Here is a 14,534-nt window from a genome sequence, read left to right as displayed (position 1 = left end):
TAGAGGGAGTAAAATCTACTCACTTCGTCCTAGAATAAGTATAGAAGTCAGACGCTAGCCATTTTGACTAAATATATAAATTTTTTAATATTTATAATCCAGAATTAGTATCATAAGATTAGTTGTTGAGTATAGTTTTAAACATATTTGGAGATGTAAAAATTACTACTAATATTTTTTAAAAATCTAGTTAAACATTGTAAAATTTGATCTACTCGAAACTCAAAACTAACACTTACAGTATTTTGGTACCGAGGGAGTAGTACGATAGTCCGTGGATCACGAAAGACCGGATGAAAGCTCGTCAAAAGACAGGTGAACTGACTTTTTTTATTTCTTTGGCCAGGTCCATTATATAATTATTATATAAACTCATAAAGCTCCTATACGTACATGGGATTTCACGCTCTAGCTTCTGTCAGCTAGCTTTTAGAGGCTCCAGTGAGTTGAACAAGAATACAAGATACAGTTGATTGGCATTTCAAAAGGCTGTGATGTGGGTAGTCATCGCGCCGTTCGGGCAGCAGAATTTTGGCCGAAAGTGGTTGGAAAACACTGTTAAATAAGTCGAATATGGCATAAGCCGAACAGGGCCAGATCTTCTTAACCAAAAAAAAAAAAAACAGTACATACATCACAGCCTGTAGGTTAACAAATATGTCAGACAAAACGTTCAGAAAGCATATGATGCTAGAACAGGCGAAGGGGTGATTTAGCAAACAGCACAGATTTCACCAAATATACTTTTCTTGCTTAATTAAATATACAAAGAGAATATGCCATAGCAAACCTGGCAGGTAGCTTAAAATGTTTGATGATCTCAAGGATTGGTGTGTGCGACAAATATAAATAAATCTCAGATGTGTAAATGCATAATCCATTCAAGATTCGGACACTGCACTTTATGTCATAATCCATTCAAGATTCGAAGATACATTAACACAACTGCTGTTGTGCATGATATAATTAATAACTTATAAGACTAACAAGATTGGATAGTAACATCTATGCGTATACCCTGTCATCTCCTGTCCTCTTTTCTTCTCGTTCAGAACGCCGCGTGGATGGTCTGGATGCTCTGGCTGTGCGTATCCCTGCAATGGGACCGAGCCATACGGATCCTACCTCGGAATGTGACAGCCTGCATGTTGCTTTCCTGCACATCCTCACCGAGGTACAACAGCACGTCGCCGAGCTGCCTGACGGGGACGATGGGCGACCGGCTCAGGCGGTAGCCTATCTCGGACAGTTTCTCAGCCTCGCGGACGGCATCAGCCTGGAGTTTGGCAGCCTCGGTGTCGGCGACGGCAGCGTCCGCCGCTCGGGTGGTGATGCCATCCAGCTTGCGCAGGACGACGAGGGCTTGCTGGGTCTTATTGGCGATGGGGACCAGCGGCCTGAGGGTGGAGATGCCGCCGACGCACCATGCCCTCTCCCTCATCTGCCGACGAAGAAGGACCCGCATCCTCCGAGCCTGAGAGACCCCCTTGATGCTCTTGCTCACTCGAACCTCGACCTCCTCCTCGTTGCCGCGCTTCCGAATCAGCCGCTCAACATCCTTGATCGACGCGACACGGAAATGCATTGCGGTGGCGGTGGCGGTGGCGGTGGCGGTGGCGGGCGAGATTTGGGGTAGTGGTGGAGAGGGAAGCGACGACTGATCCGGGTGGAAGTGGAAATGGATGCGAGAGATTGGCGTGGGAATACAGCGGGGACAGCGGGGGGCATTTTTATATAGGAGATTTGGTGATGCGTCTTGGCGATCCGTGGGATCGTGCAGACGAGCAAGGAAGCCATTGTAGAAGGCCGGCGATCCGTGGGACGATCCCACGGATCGTCCAGACGAGCAAGGAGCGCCATTGGATCGACGCTGCTCCGGTGGAGGAGAACCGTCCATCTACTTGATAGCGGGGGAAATCGGGGCACCGCCACCGAGCAGCGCCGAGATGAAATTTTCAGGGCTGTGCGCGGGATTGTGAAGTTTTCGGAAGCAGGTGCGCGGGATGGTGCCTACGATACAATTTTCCGAAATTTTCGGGATCAGATTCGCGCGTTGGCGCTTGGAGGTTTCGGTTTGGAGGGCTTGGCCTACGGTGGATCAAGCCCACGAACCTCCCGGCCTTGGTCCACCTGGACCACTGCCGTAGGATGGCGCCTGGAACGCCGGCGGCGAGAGGAGGCGGCGGAGGAGGAAGGACGAAGACATCAAAGATGGGCTGTTGACTTACCTCAATACGAATCGTCGTTGGGGGTGGCGAGGTACGCCGGCGCCAGCGAGGCTCCGGACCGAAGGGGAACGCCTCAAAGATGGCATCTTGACTTTGCCTGCCGACCACGACGGTGAGAGCCCAGATCTCGCCGTCAAACCCCCGAAGGCGGCCCGATGCTGCCGTCCAGCGCCGCCCCGTCAGGCCGCATCGCCAGCCACCGGACGCCTCCTTCCCCGGTACCGTGCGTCGTCCGCATGTCGGAGGCCTGCGACGCCCACCGCCATCGTAAGGCAATACGGAGAGGAAGAGAGTAGGAGGGAGATAGATCTCAGGGGACTTACCTCAACTGCGTTGGGGGCCGGTCGGCGGCGAGGTACGACGGCGCCGGCGAGGCTCCGGACCGAAGGAGAACGCGTCAAAGATGGCATCTTTGACTTTTTCTGGGCGTCGACGGCGAGGTACGGTCAGATCCCCCGACGGCGGAGGCAGAGATAAGGAGAGCAAGAGAGTAGAGGGGGATAGATCTCAGGGTCAGGGGCGGAGGCAGGGCAGAACCGCAGAAGCAGAGCGGCAGCGGCGCAGAGACCGGAAAGGAAGAGGAGGGTATGCGACGGTTGGCATAATGGCATGGCACTAGCCCACTGCCCGCTGCGGCGTCGTTACGCTACCGGTACTTATTCGCGAGGAGCGTGGCTCTGCCCGCGCCGCGTGTCCAAGCCAGCTGGACCCACTGGCAGTGAGTTACAGAAAATCAAAACCATACCAGTCCCTGTCGAGAATGACGAGGCGTTCCTGTACAACCTCATCACCCACCCGCACGTGGCGTCCGCGGTGAGCTGGCTCCCATCGCCGACACGCGCAAAGCTAGGGCCTCGTTTAGTTGGCCCGAATCGGGGACGGCAGATTCACGGTAGATATAGTAGCGTTTTGTTTTTATTTGCTGATAATTGTTCAATCGTTGATTAATTAGGCTCAAAACGTTCGTCTCGTAAAGTACAACTAAACTGTGTAATTAGTTTTTTATTTCGTCAACATTTAGTACTCCATATATGTACCGCAAATTTGATGTAACGGGAATCTTCTTTTTGCATAGTGTCAAAGTTGAAAATTTAGGGCACTCCCAACCCAGACTCTACCCATAGAGTCTTAATGTCCAAGACTCTATCACAAGAAACCATGATTCCCAATACAGAACTTGTAATAGTAGTTTCTATAGATAAAAACATTTATTACTCAACACAAAGAAAAGTGATCAGCTGTGGCATAAACTGTGTGATCCACCCTACACCTCTCAACAATATCACCATCCGCATTCATGATATATGTATGGCAAGGTGCAGCAACGATTGAAACATTATACAAAAAATGTCTGATGTAATCACATAGTTATATACCGGAACATTCTTCACCAAATTTAAAAGTAACTCACGGCTAAGCAAGAAAGACATGCCCATCAACATATTGAACTAGGTAGCTTTCACATGCATACAAATTTAGAAAACAAGACATTCTGTTCTCAATATTCCCAAATAAATAAAATATTCCCATCGTCCTAGCAGTGCTGAAGAATGGATCAATGTGGCCATCATCCCAGCAATGCCGAAGAACAGATCAATGTGAAAGAAGTTGAACTCAAACCACTTGGACTTGCACTTTCACTTCTATTCCTGCAAGCAAGTCTTTATACTTTTAGACATTGGTGAGCCAACAAGGCAAGAATACTTCTGAGATACCACAAACAAGTAATAAATAAATACTTAGCCAGCAGACCTAGATGTATGTCTAGCTAGTGTGGTACAGTAAGCACTAGCTGACTTGCCTCTGGTACTGCGTATCTCAAATTCTCAGTGTATGCTCGTCGATCGAATGATCGATCCATCAGCAAATTATTTAATTTACAAGGCTGGCAGATGACATATTTACGGTACTAATTGTAACTATCAGAGTGGTGGCGGGCAGCAACATATTTCTGCATTATTGCACGTGTATAATATGTATGTGCTCCAGAGGACAGCAAAAGACCAGAGAACATACAGAAACTAGTTCTGCTTACCTAAACGGCAAAATAAGAATTACACTGAGCATATAAAAAAATCCAAGTGCTAAATTTTTGAAGCTTCTCAGATGTTTTTCCCTGAGATCTTTACTCAATGACAGCCACAGCAATAACCACCCACACCCAGTTCCCATCTCGCATTAATTACTTAAAACTGAAATATACATCAGGCATAAAAAAGGTGATCATGCTCTGCATCATGGATATCAAAGATGTACTGAAACTGACCAAATAAACAGATAGACATGTTGGACAGATGGGAGAAGGAACCAGAACAAAGCTAAACCTCCTATTGTCATCCCGTACTGCCAAACGAAAACTGAACCATTATATGGTGATCCTATGCACTGAAATATAAAGGACAAAATGGCACTCACAATATGTAGATTTCACGCTAGAGAATGCATTACAGGAATTAAAATAGCACTGATCATAGGAAATAAAAGGATTTCAGTTACCTTGCATAAATTCCATGGAAATTAGAAGACCATTAGTTACCATTCAACAAGTCCCTGGATTTCAGTTACCTTGCACAATCAATTCTACAAAATTACAAATCCATCAGTTAACACTTCGAAGCAATTAATATATATGCAAATTAAACAAGGATTGACTGCAGTCATACCTTAGGAAATAAAGCAAGTCTCAGGCTCTCCAATGCCTTGTTTCTCTCAGCCAAAGATTCTGCATTAAGCTGATCAGTAGGCGCAAGCAACAGCTGTGTGTAAGTTTCTAACATTTTGCACTTAGTTTGTTCATGAGCTGCTTCATGATTAAGCCTAGCTGCTTCGATCTTCTTATTAGCCAAGCTTTGCTGAATTTCAATCATCTTCTCTCTGTCCTCTCTATTCTTGCTGCTTGCTTCAATGAACTTCTCAAATTTTCCACTAAAATCAGCCAAAGCATCAGATGACTTCTTTTTACCATTAAGTTATTTTTTTTGCTTTCTTATGTCCCATAGGTCGCTTTTCTCAATCTAATTCTAAATTCACCAATGGAGCTGGATTAGCCTTTGCACCCTTTTCCTTTTCCTTCTTTAACCTAGCAAGATATGCTGACCACTTCTGCTCACCACGTACTACCTTCCACATATGCAGCAGATGGAAGGCCTTACCATTATTTCTGCCGGCCCACATCTCTAATGCTTTGTCAGTAACCTGATCATCACTCATCCCACTTTGCCACACTCTATTGGCATTTACCCAACATCCATGAAAATCAGTTAATGGTTTCTTAGAACAATCCCAACATATTTTTAGTTGGTTTCGGTTCCTCTTACGGCTACTTTCTGTGTCCTTGTTGTATTCTTTAGTAACATCTGCCCAATAAGCATCCCCCCCTCCTGTCATTTCCATCTACTGGGTCCTTTGAATTACGCAACCAAGCATTGGCCTACAGGAACAACAAAAAAATAGAATGAAAAAAGACAATCGTTAATCTTCAAGTGTGCATGGAGATAGCATGGTTTCAACCTACCAGTCGTTTGTCTTCAGGGACCGACCAATTCAAACGCTTGTCGGTTCTAGAATCCTCATCGACGTTAATTGTTTCATCTTCTTCTGCACCGAGTTCAACCACTATATCATCGTTTTGCTGTGCTGGAGAGGGAGTTCTTGTAGCACCCAGGTCAATTGGTGAAACTAAAGATTGACTCATTCCACCACCAACATAGTGAAAATTTTCATTTCCACTAGGATGGTTAGCAAATGGGTTTGGCTCCAGAAGATCTGAGAACCCTCCTGGTGGGTATAACCTGCAACCATATGAATTTCCATGCTCCAATTAGTAAATCAAAAGAAAAAGGATAAATCTTGAATACATAATGATACCATTACTTAAATCTCGGAGCTGTCAGTGATTCTAGTGACTATGCAATAAGATAAACGGTCCGTTGCAACCTGTAGGTACATTTGCTAGTACACATTAAAGGCACCATTCAACTAAAGAAATCCATCTGAGCAAGTATGGCCATATGTAACCCATGGATTCAAAACTAAAATCTGTAATCGCAAATATCATCTGACAGTCATGGCATAGCCAAACTAACCATATAGTTATTAGTCATATTTCTTGTGGTAAGTGAAATGTGGTCCTTTGTTCTGTTATGTGACGGGTGGCAAGTTCTCCTAGCTGGTTGTATGTTGGTTGCATTAGTGTAATCGCCGTAGGCTGTTTGGTTTCTGTAGCTAAGAAGTGATTGGTCCAGCAATGGAAATATAAACTAATGATCTTAGACATTCAGAACCCAGTTTATTACATAGTGCAGACGATCTGTTAACAAGAACAATGGCTGAAATCTATAAAATCTACTGATTTCGAGTAAGAATTCGAGGACTGAGTTAATGTACATCCAATCCCGTCCAAGAATCCTTGACTGAAGACTTACCCTTCACTAGGAGATGACATTGGCCACCATCCACCAACGGGGGAAGCACCGGTTCGAGGAACACCAGCATCTTGAGGAACACCGATGGCTCAAGCTTGAGCTCAGGTTGCAGCAGCTCCGGCGACCGGAGCATAGGTCCCAGCAGCACGGACAGATGGAGGCTGGGTTCCAAGGACACCTCTGCCTCGCCGAGAATCGGTCTTTGTTAATCTATTCATTTGTGAGATTTGGGGATGCTCTTGGGTCACAGTGGATGGGCGAGGAGACGGAATCGAAGGGAGCTATGGATGGACATGGATATGAATCTGAATGGGCGGTAGAGGAGGAAGATTAGGGTGGGAGGGGGCAAGGCCGGAAAATTTGGCGGCGACGGTGGGTCACCTCTATGAGCGCGCGCGGGAGATGGCTGGCGGGCAAGCGGGATGGCACGCGGGAGAAGTCGCTCGCGCGCATAGAAGAAGTCCTAGATCGTGAGAGAAGCTGGCGGGCAAGCGGGATGGCGCGCAGGAGAAGCCTGCTCACGCGTGTGGAAGAGGAATCGCGGCGACGGTGGTGGGTGTGGATGGCGCGGGTGTACGGGATCTATCGACTCAACGCTGGCCTCCCCCATCGTGAGTCTAGTGGTTTCCTACGGCCTCGATGGGAACAAAGACTCGACGTCCAAATAGGAAACGATTTCTTGATTTTTCACCCTCTCTCTTCAATAAATATGGTGCCACATCAGCAAAATACAATAAAATTGAAGGATAATGAATGTGTATGGACTCTATGTAGAGTCTGCGTTGTGAATGCCCTTAGTGGAACTAAACACACCCTAGAGCAGCCGCGGCCGACAAAGGGTCATGGATGACGGCGCGCTGATGTAGCACGTGTTAGCGCACAAGTTCCCGACGTTCAACGTCGGGTCAAGGTCGTGCTTGGGCAAGGACATGTCGGTGGCACAGATGAAGTACGTGGTCGCCGCCGTGGTGTGGAACTGAGCAGCGAGAGCGGGGGAGAGGAGGAAGAGGTAGCGCAGATCAAGTGTGGCACGGCCACAACATCCAGCTGCCTACGTGGCATGGCCACGTCAGATGCTGGCACTGATGTGGCAGGTTTTGGACGGTTGGTGTGCGACAATAATAGCTTAGAACTTAGATGGTCAATTTTTTTAGTTTAAGAATCTAGACAGAAATGTCCAAAAAAATTGTAGACCGAGTGTGCATTTTACTCTTAATAATAATACAATCCTCATTGTTTCTGACTCCTTCCTATTCTTCTAGCCTTCGGTAATCCTTAAACGATGAACTCAACTTATAGCGTGTTAGTTCACTAATGTTGCTATTGGGAATGGAGCGACCGCTATTTTTTTTGCTTCACTAGAGCAACTCCAATAGCTCAGCTATTTATGTTTTAGAGGCTAATTTAAAATTTATATTATAAAAAGTAGGCTCTAATCGATACGCTATCTTGCTATGTAAAATAGGAAGCTAGCTATCCTTGATTTTATGTGGCCATATAAATCCAACCACGGACAGCTATCTGAAGATAAGAAATAGCAAGGTTATTATAGACCTCTTCTTTTTTTAGGAGTTTTCTATTTTACAAAATGGCTAAACTGTGGAATTTGGATAATAATTTTAGCCAAGCTGTTGGAGTTGCTCTAGCGGCCTCTACTTTTTGGCTAAATGTCTGGTTTGGTTTTAAACTCTTGTTAGTACTGCCTCTATTATAAATTACAAGATATTTTGGGTTTTTTTTAATTATTCATAGATTTTGTTATGCACATATATATATACTATATCTATATGCATTGTAATGTACCTAAAAAGGTCAAAACGTCTTATAATTTGAAATTTTGAGGGAGTACTCTTTTTTGCTATTTTCTCCTACCCCACTATGTGTTGGTTCAATATCTAATCTAATCTAAACCATAAAAATCCAAACTAACTCACAAATACTACTCACCTTAAGTTCTTCTATGCATCTAGTTTTTTCTCTCACAGATACTACTCACCTTAAGTTCTTCTATGCATCTAGTTTTTTCTCTTATTTTCTATCGTACTTTTGCACCGACTTTTTCTTTTCTAGATCCAAAAAAACGTTCCCGCTCAGAAGCCTACCATCCATCCACCCCAAAAATGTACCAAAAAATAACATCTTTCAAAATGGATAATCTAGATTTAGTCTAAGCATTCTCTCTACTACTCACGCAAATCCATCCAAAGGCCAAGATGGCTTGTGTCAACCTCCTCATCCTCCCCCTCCCATCTATTAACCGCGCGACGCCATGATGCCGCTAATCACACGCGAGACTCAAGCGCCCTACCGCGATCGCGCAGATGCTCACCATCCAGACCCTGTTGCAGCCTACCACTCGCTGCTAGCGCTAGCGCCCCATCCCCCTCCTCCTCGCCGTCCCTTCACAGTCTCCATCCACTGTCGCCTTGGCCTCCTGTCCTATGATGGTCTCGGTGTTGAGGGAGCGGCTCACGAACGGCAAGGGAGTGGCGCCTGTCATGCGGGATGGCCATGGGTCGCGCCTCACGGTGGTCGCTAATGTCAGAGCTTTGACCCAGGCCCACACGCTTGGACCTGGAGTGGTTGGCGGTGGTATGGGTCTCCGTCGGGCAAGATGAAGCCCGCGACCTCGGTGTCAGCCGAGGTAGAGCCAACCCTTAGGAGTCGGGCGAAGCGGAGCCAACCCTCGGGGGTCAGGCAAGGTGGAGCCAACCCTCGGGGGATGGACGAGGTGGAGCCGACATCCTTGGTGTTGGCCAAGGCAGAGCCAACCCTCGAGGCTCGGGCGAGGCGGAGCTAATCCCCGAGGGGTCAGGCGAGGCGGAGCCCATGGTCTTGGTGTTGGCCGAGGTAGAGCCAACCTCAGGGGTCGGGCGAGGCAGAGCCTGCAGCCTTGGTGTCGACCGAGGTAGAGCTAACCCTCGAGGGTCAGACGAGGCAGAGTCAGCAGCCTTGGTGTCGGATGAGGCAGATCCAACCCTCGGGGGTCGGGCGAGGCGGATCCTGCGGTCTTGGTGTTGGGCGAGCTGGAGCCACCCTCAGGGGTCAGGCGAGGTGGAGCTTGCATACCTAGGGGTCAACAAGAGCTATAGTCATGCTCTTGACCGCTCGGATGGATCAACATTGACGGTTATTAGCTCGTCCTCTTCGGGTACCCTAGTATTGGTCTCCTACACTGTCGTCCCTTTTGAAAAACATATCGGTGCAGCAAATGACGAAACGCTGGGGATACAAGGGTGGCCATGGCTTGGGCAAGCACCATCAAGGGTGTAACAGAACTGACTAATTATATGAGATTAAGTAAGGAAATCTTCCACCGAAGCAGATAATTTAGCAAACTTAAGCCCGTATAACCCGGTAGTCCATGAAACCACGAAGGATTTCAAATCAATCGACATACAAACCAAGTTCATACAAGTTTAGCAAGTACCGTCACATGTTACATAAGGTTTGCAATGACAGTAGGATACATCAGAGTTTAGAATATAAAGTTATTACAAACCAGGTTCAATCTGAAATAGCGGAAGCAAATAGTTTTCAAGTCACACACACACACTTTTAGTTTCAATACAATGCCAGTGGGTAGCCATCTCCAACAAAAGCATCAGATGAGAGATACGGAGTGACCATTGCCCTTGGTCCTAGTTGTCACCATCGCCGGGTACAGGCAGTTAATGCAATAGCCGTAGTACATTTGACCATCTACAACAACAATGGGAACAACGCCCTGAGTACGAGAAGATACTCAGCAAGACTTACCCATCTTAAACCAAAATAAAGTGACACCAAGGATTATACAAGGCTTTCTTTAGTGGGCTAGCTGACTGGTTTGCGAAAAGCATAAGCTACCATGAAGAAACCATTTTAAGTACTTTTGCATTATCTTTATTATAACCTATCCATCTAGGTAAGCACCTGCACTATAGCAATCACTTGATTAACCAATAACATCCAGTTACCAATTTAGATTTAGCATATCCCATACCATCCCAATAACCATCATTGTTCCATAATAATTACTACGATGCCGTAGCTCAAGTCAAGTGCTCACTATCCAGGAGCGATGACGATTCGAATCGATTCCTAACCAGCTGGTGATTTATTCCTCACACAAACAACGCTTCCCCTATCAGGGTCGCTTAGATCACCGATGACACTTTCTAAGTAGCCGTGGGATAACTGCTGGGACCGCACTACCCAGGGACCGCCTGACTGCCAGGACGCACCTTGGGCTCACTCTTCGCGTCCTCGTCATACCCCCTTCAGCACCAGTCTGCCAATCTAGGTTTATCCTGGCTCAAATAGTGTCACTAGCTTCGCGGTCGAAAAATACTTTATTCGGCCAGCTAAATGTGAGGCATGTGCTCAACATGACAAGAGGGACAAGCAACGATCGGTCCTTAATCAACATAGACGAAAACTAATAGCACCCTAGAACCCTGTCTGGTTGCCTCCAACTTTTTCCGTCCAGTCTCCAATTATCCATCACACATGGTTAATTCCAGGATATCATTCTTTCCATAGCTAAATTCTTCCAGTAACCACCTATAATGTAGGTGATCGGATTATCACCGATCGCTACCGGTCTAAGCAAGGCTAAGTCGTTATTCGATCCTGACCTAACAAGGTAACAAGGTAGTATGGTAGGCAAGGATAGTAATAAATGCATCAACGGTTTCAATCAACTCCTACCACTTAATGCAACAATATATAAACTCATATATATATATATGAGTTTATATATTGTTGCATTAAGTGGTAGGAGTATATATATATATATATATATATAAAGAATTGCTTTTATAAAGTAGGAGACTTAGAATGCTCCGGGGCTTGCCTCGTTCAAACGAACTAGGTTGATGATCCACGTACTCGGGCAAGTCCTCTCCTGGCTCCTCTTCCTCTGGCACCTCCTGTGCCTAGACTTCTTGTGGATCTGTCCCGGTCTGCTCTTCCTAAACTACTGCCAGTAACTCCTCCTGCGATCCTGTATGATGTAGATGTATCAGTGCTAATGCATAGGTGCATCAAAGAGATGGCATGTAATGATCGTGATACATGAAATGTAGATGAACATGTTCAACTTTATTAGGCATAGTAGAAGTAAAGCCCTTCTACAAGGTAGCCAACATCATCCAAGAACATGTACTACTATACTACTACTACAACCATGATACTAACACGCCAAGTCACCACATCAATCTAAGATGCTTCAAAGATACACCAAAGCAAACATCATTGACTAATCCTACGTTAAAGAAGATTTGTTTATTTCATGTAAACTAGAGCTACAATAGCAACATATATTTCTGGTGCTCATAAAAATCTGAAAAAATTACAGTAGTATAGTACTACTCTAAGTAGACTACCATAAAATTTTTATTGCATTTAGATAAGTATAACAGCCTACACAAAAATAACAAGCTATGGTGGATAATTGAGCATGAAAATACTTTGTACTACAAAAAGTGTTAAACAACAGATTTGGTATTTTCCCATGATCTACAGAGCATACAATTACTGTACAAAAAGTTTCTCCTACATGTATTATTCATATTTTTAGCCCTATCAATTTTTACAATAAATCAGCAATTAATACACATAACCTACCTAGCCATATTTTTCCACATAACCTGCATGACATATATTTTTCACAGAAAGTACATCTCAGGAATAGACTAACCAATTTGGAATCATATTTTTCTAATACATATAGAATTTACTACACATTTCACAAGATATAAGCAATATCAAGAATTAAATAAAGCTCTACATTAAAGTATCTAAAAAATGACATGCAATATTTTTATCATGTACATCTGGTGACAAGAAACACAACAAAATTTGTTTCAACAAATTTGGAGCCACTTTGAGCAAGTTATAAATTTCCAAAGCATTTAACAGAAATCTAAAAAATCATTTCCTAATCCTTTTTAAAACCAGCCGATGAAAACGCTGGGTGAACCTGGATCTGAACACGCGTGGACACACACAGGGACTGACAACGGGCCCGGGGGTCAGCGAGACCCCACCCGTCAGCCGAACAAAAATAGAGAAGATCACCAGCGGTGAGAGTTCGCCGATGGTGAGGTCTTCGTCCCAGTGAAGGTGACCAGCGTGCTCCCCACCCTCGCGTGAACCTAAGGGTGCCCGCGACATGGGCCAAGGAGCTCAAGAAGTCGGTCACGGCCGTGCATGGCAGAGCGGCGACGCGGGTCGTCGTCGGTGGAGCGTCTCCGACCATGGTATGGCGAGAGGAGGTGCTCGGGAGACTCAACGACGTAGTGCGGTGCTCGTGCACGAGAAAGAAAGGCGGGAAAGGAAGCGAAGCGGGGGAGTCCACGGGAGCGGAGCTCACCGGTGAGCTCGGCCATGCTCTGGCGAGCAATAGCGGCCGGCTCGAGCCTTACCACGTCGAATCAACATGAGGACAAGCTGCGCGAGGCCGGGACGAAGGCATGGCGAAGATGGAGCAAGCTCCGGTGGCCAGGCGTGGCTGAAACGGCTATGCCGGCGATGGCGCACGGCGGAGCGAGCGCTGCTGCTTGCGCTGGCGGAGGAGGGAGCGAAGTGGAAGGGCGAGTGCGGAATGGCAGAGTGGGGAGGAGCGCGGCTCAGTTGCGGCTAAGGCAGGCTGGGCCGGTGGCGCCACGCGGCGTGCTCGCCGGCGCATGGCCGCCACGCGGCGTGCGCGCTCTGGCGCTGGTCGGGATGCGGCACGCGCTGGCGAACAGGCGAGGCATGGGGTAGGCCAGGCCGGCTCGGCGAGCTGGGCCGAAAGCGAGGCGGCGGGCCAACAAGGTAAAAATGAGATTTTTTTTCAAATTATTTTCAATTCCTTTTGCATTCAAACGAATTTTTGAAGTAATTCGAAGCAGTTTCAAACTTTGGCCCAAAAATAAAAGTTGCTCAACAATTTATTCTCTACAACTTTGCTTTCATGACCAAAGTCAAACTCCATATATATTTTGAATTACAAAATAAAATCAATACTAATTCAAAACCCTAATTTTGAAGAATAATTTTTTAAAAGCAAATTTGGCAAAAATTGAAATATAAACTTTGCTCCAAATTGTATCCTAAATATTTATAAGCTATCTTAGTGATCAAAACAAGAAATCATGGCATCCAAACATGAGCATGGCGTTTCACATTGTTTGAAACATAAATGAATTTCAATCAATTTAAGCACCACATGAAATGATACTTCATTTCTTTCGAAATGAAATGCATGAATGATGCTTATGCATGAGGTGATGATGATTATGCTCATGGGATGAAATGGTAATGCATGCTTAACACCGAGGTGTTACAAAGGGGACATCAACTACATCGAGGGACGACTACGTTGCTGGTGCACTGGGTTTGGGCACCGACCACGCAAACAGATCTGTCTAGACAGCCAACAAACCTATGTCATCTTGTGGCACGGCAACCTGGCTGTCCTATTCGGGGGGAGTTCTTGGAATCCTCCTGAAGCCGGTGAGGTCATCAAATCACGAAGGCGACAGAAGAACAGTCGGGCCAAGGGGAATTTTGATGAGCTTACCAGGCGGTACACGGATTTGAAGACTAAGAATACCGACAACTACATGAACTACCCCTCATGAACAAAGCATGTGAGGGGTTGGTCCTGATGCTGCAAGACATGTTCACTCAGTTGTGGGAACTGCTCGAGCACCCAAAGCAACGAATGGAGGTGGTAACCAAGCTGAAGGAAATACTCTTGGACGATGGTTCCACCTCGTCGCCGCACGCCACGTTGCTAACAGAGTTGGTGGTCGGCCCCAATCTAGCGGAGTTGAGGTCATGGACAATCGACTACCCACGACAAGATGAATTGATATTGTTCTTGCTAAGGCTCCCACCGTAGCTCTCGCCC

The 14,534-nt window shown here is 46.1% G+C and overlaps 1 protein-coding gene across 1 annotated transcript; it reads right to left on the bottom strand.

Moving 5' to 3' along the window:
• Positions 1-861: 861 nt before the first annotated feature.
• Positions 862-2,367, bottom strand: LOC136497776 (uncharacterized). The gene is made up of 2 exons (XM_066493636.1): positions 2,229-2,367; positions 862-2,010 (listed from the first exon to the last, which is right to left on the bottom strand). Exon 2 carries the CDS (start codon positions 1,895-1,897, stop codon positions 1,049-1,051), a length of 849 nt encoding a protein of 282 aa, XP_066349733.1. The 5' UTR covers positions 1,898-2,010; positions 2,229-2,367; the 3' UTR covers positions 862-1,048.
• Positions 2,368-14,534: the final 12,167 nt, after the last annotated feature.

The sequence above is a fragment of the Miscanthus floridulus genome, chromosome 12 (assembly GCF_019320115.1).
Source record: "Miscanthus floridulus cultivar M001 chromosome 12, ASM1932011v1, whole genome shotgun sequence".
NCBI lineage: Eukaryota > Viridiplantae > Streptophyta > Magnoliopsida > Poales > Poaceae > Miscanthus > Miscanthus floridulus.
The sequence above is the reverse complement of the archived record's forward strand: the minus strand, read 5'-3'. Positions and strand labels throughout refer to the sequence as shown.

What these genes read in the sequence shown, in the direction of transcription:
- LOC136497776 (XM_066493636.1), bottom strand. Translation starts at nt 1,897, where the DNA reads ATGGACGGTTCTCCTCCACCGGAGCAGCGTCGATCCAATGGCGCTCCT.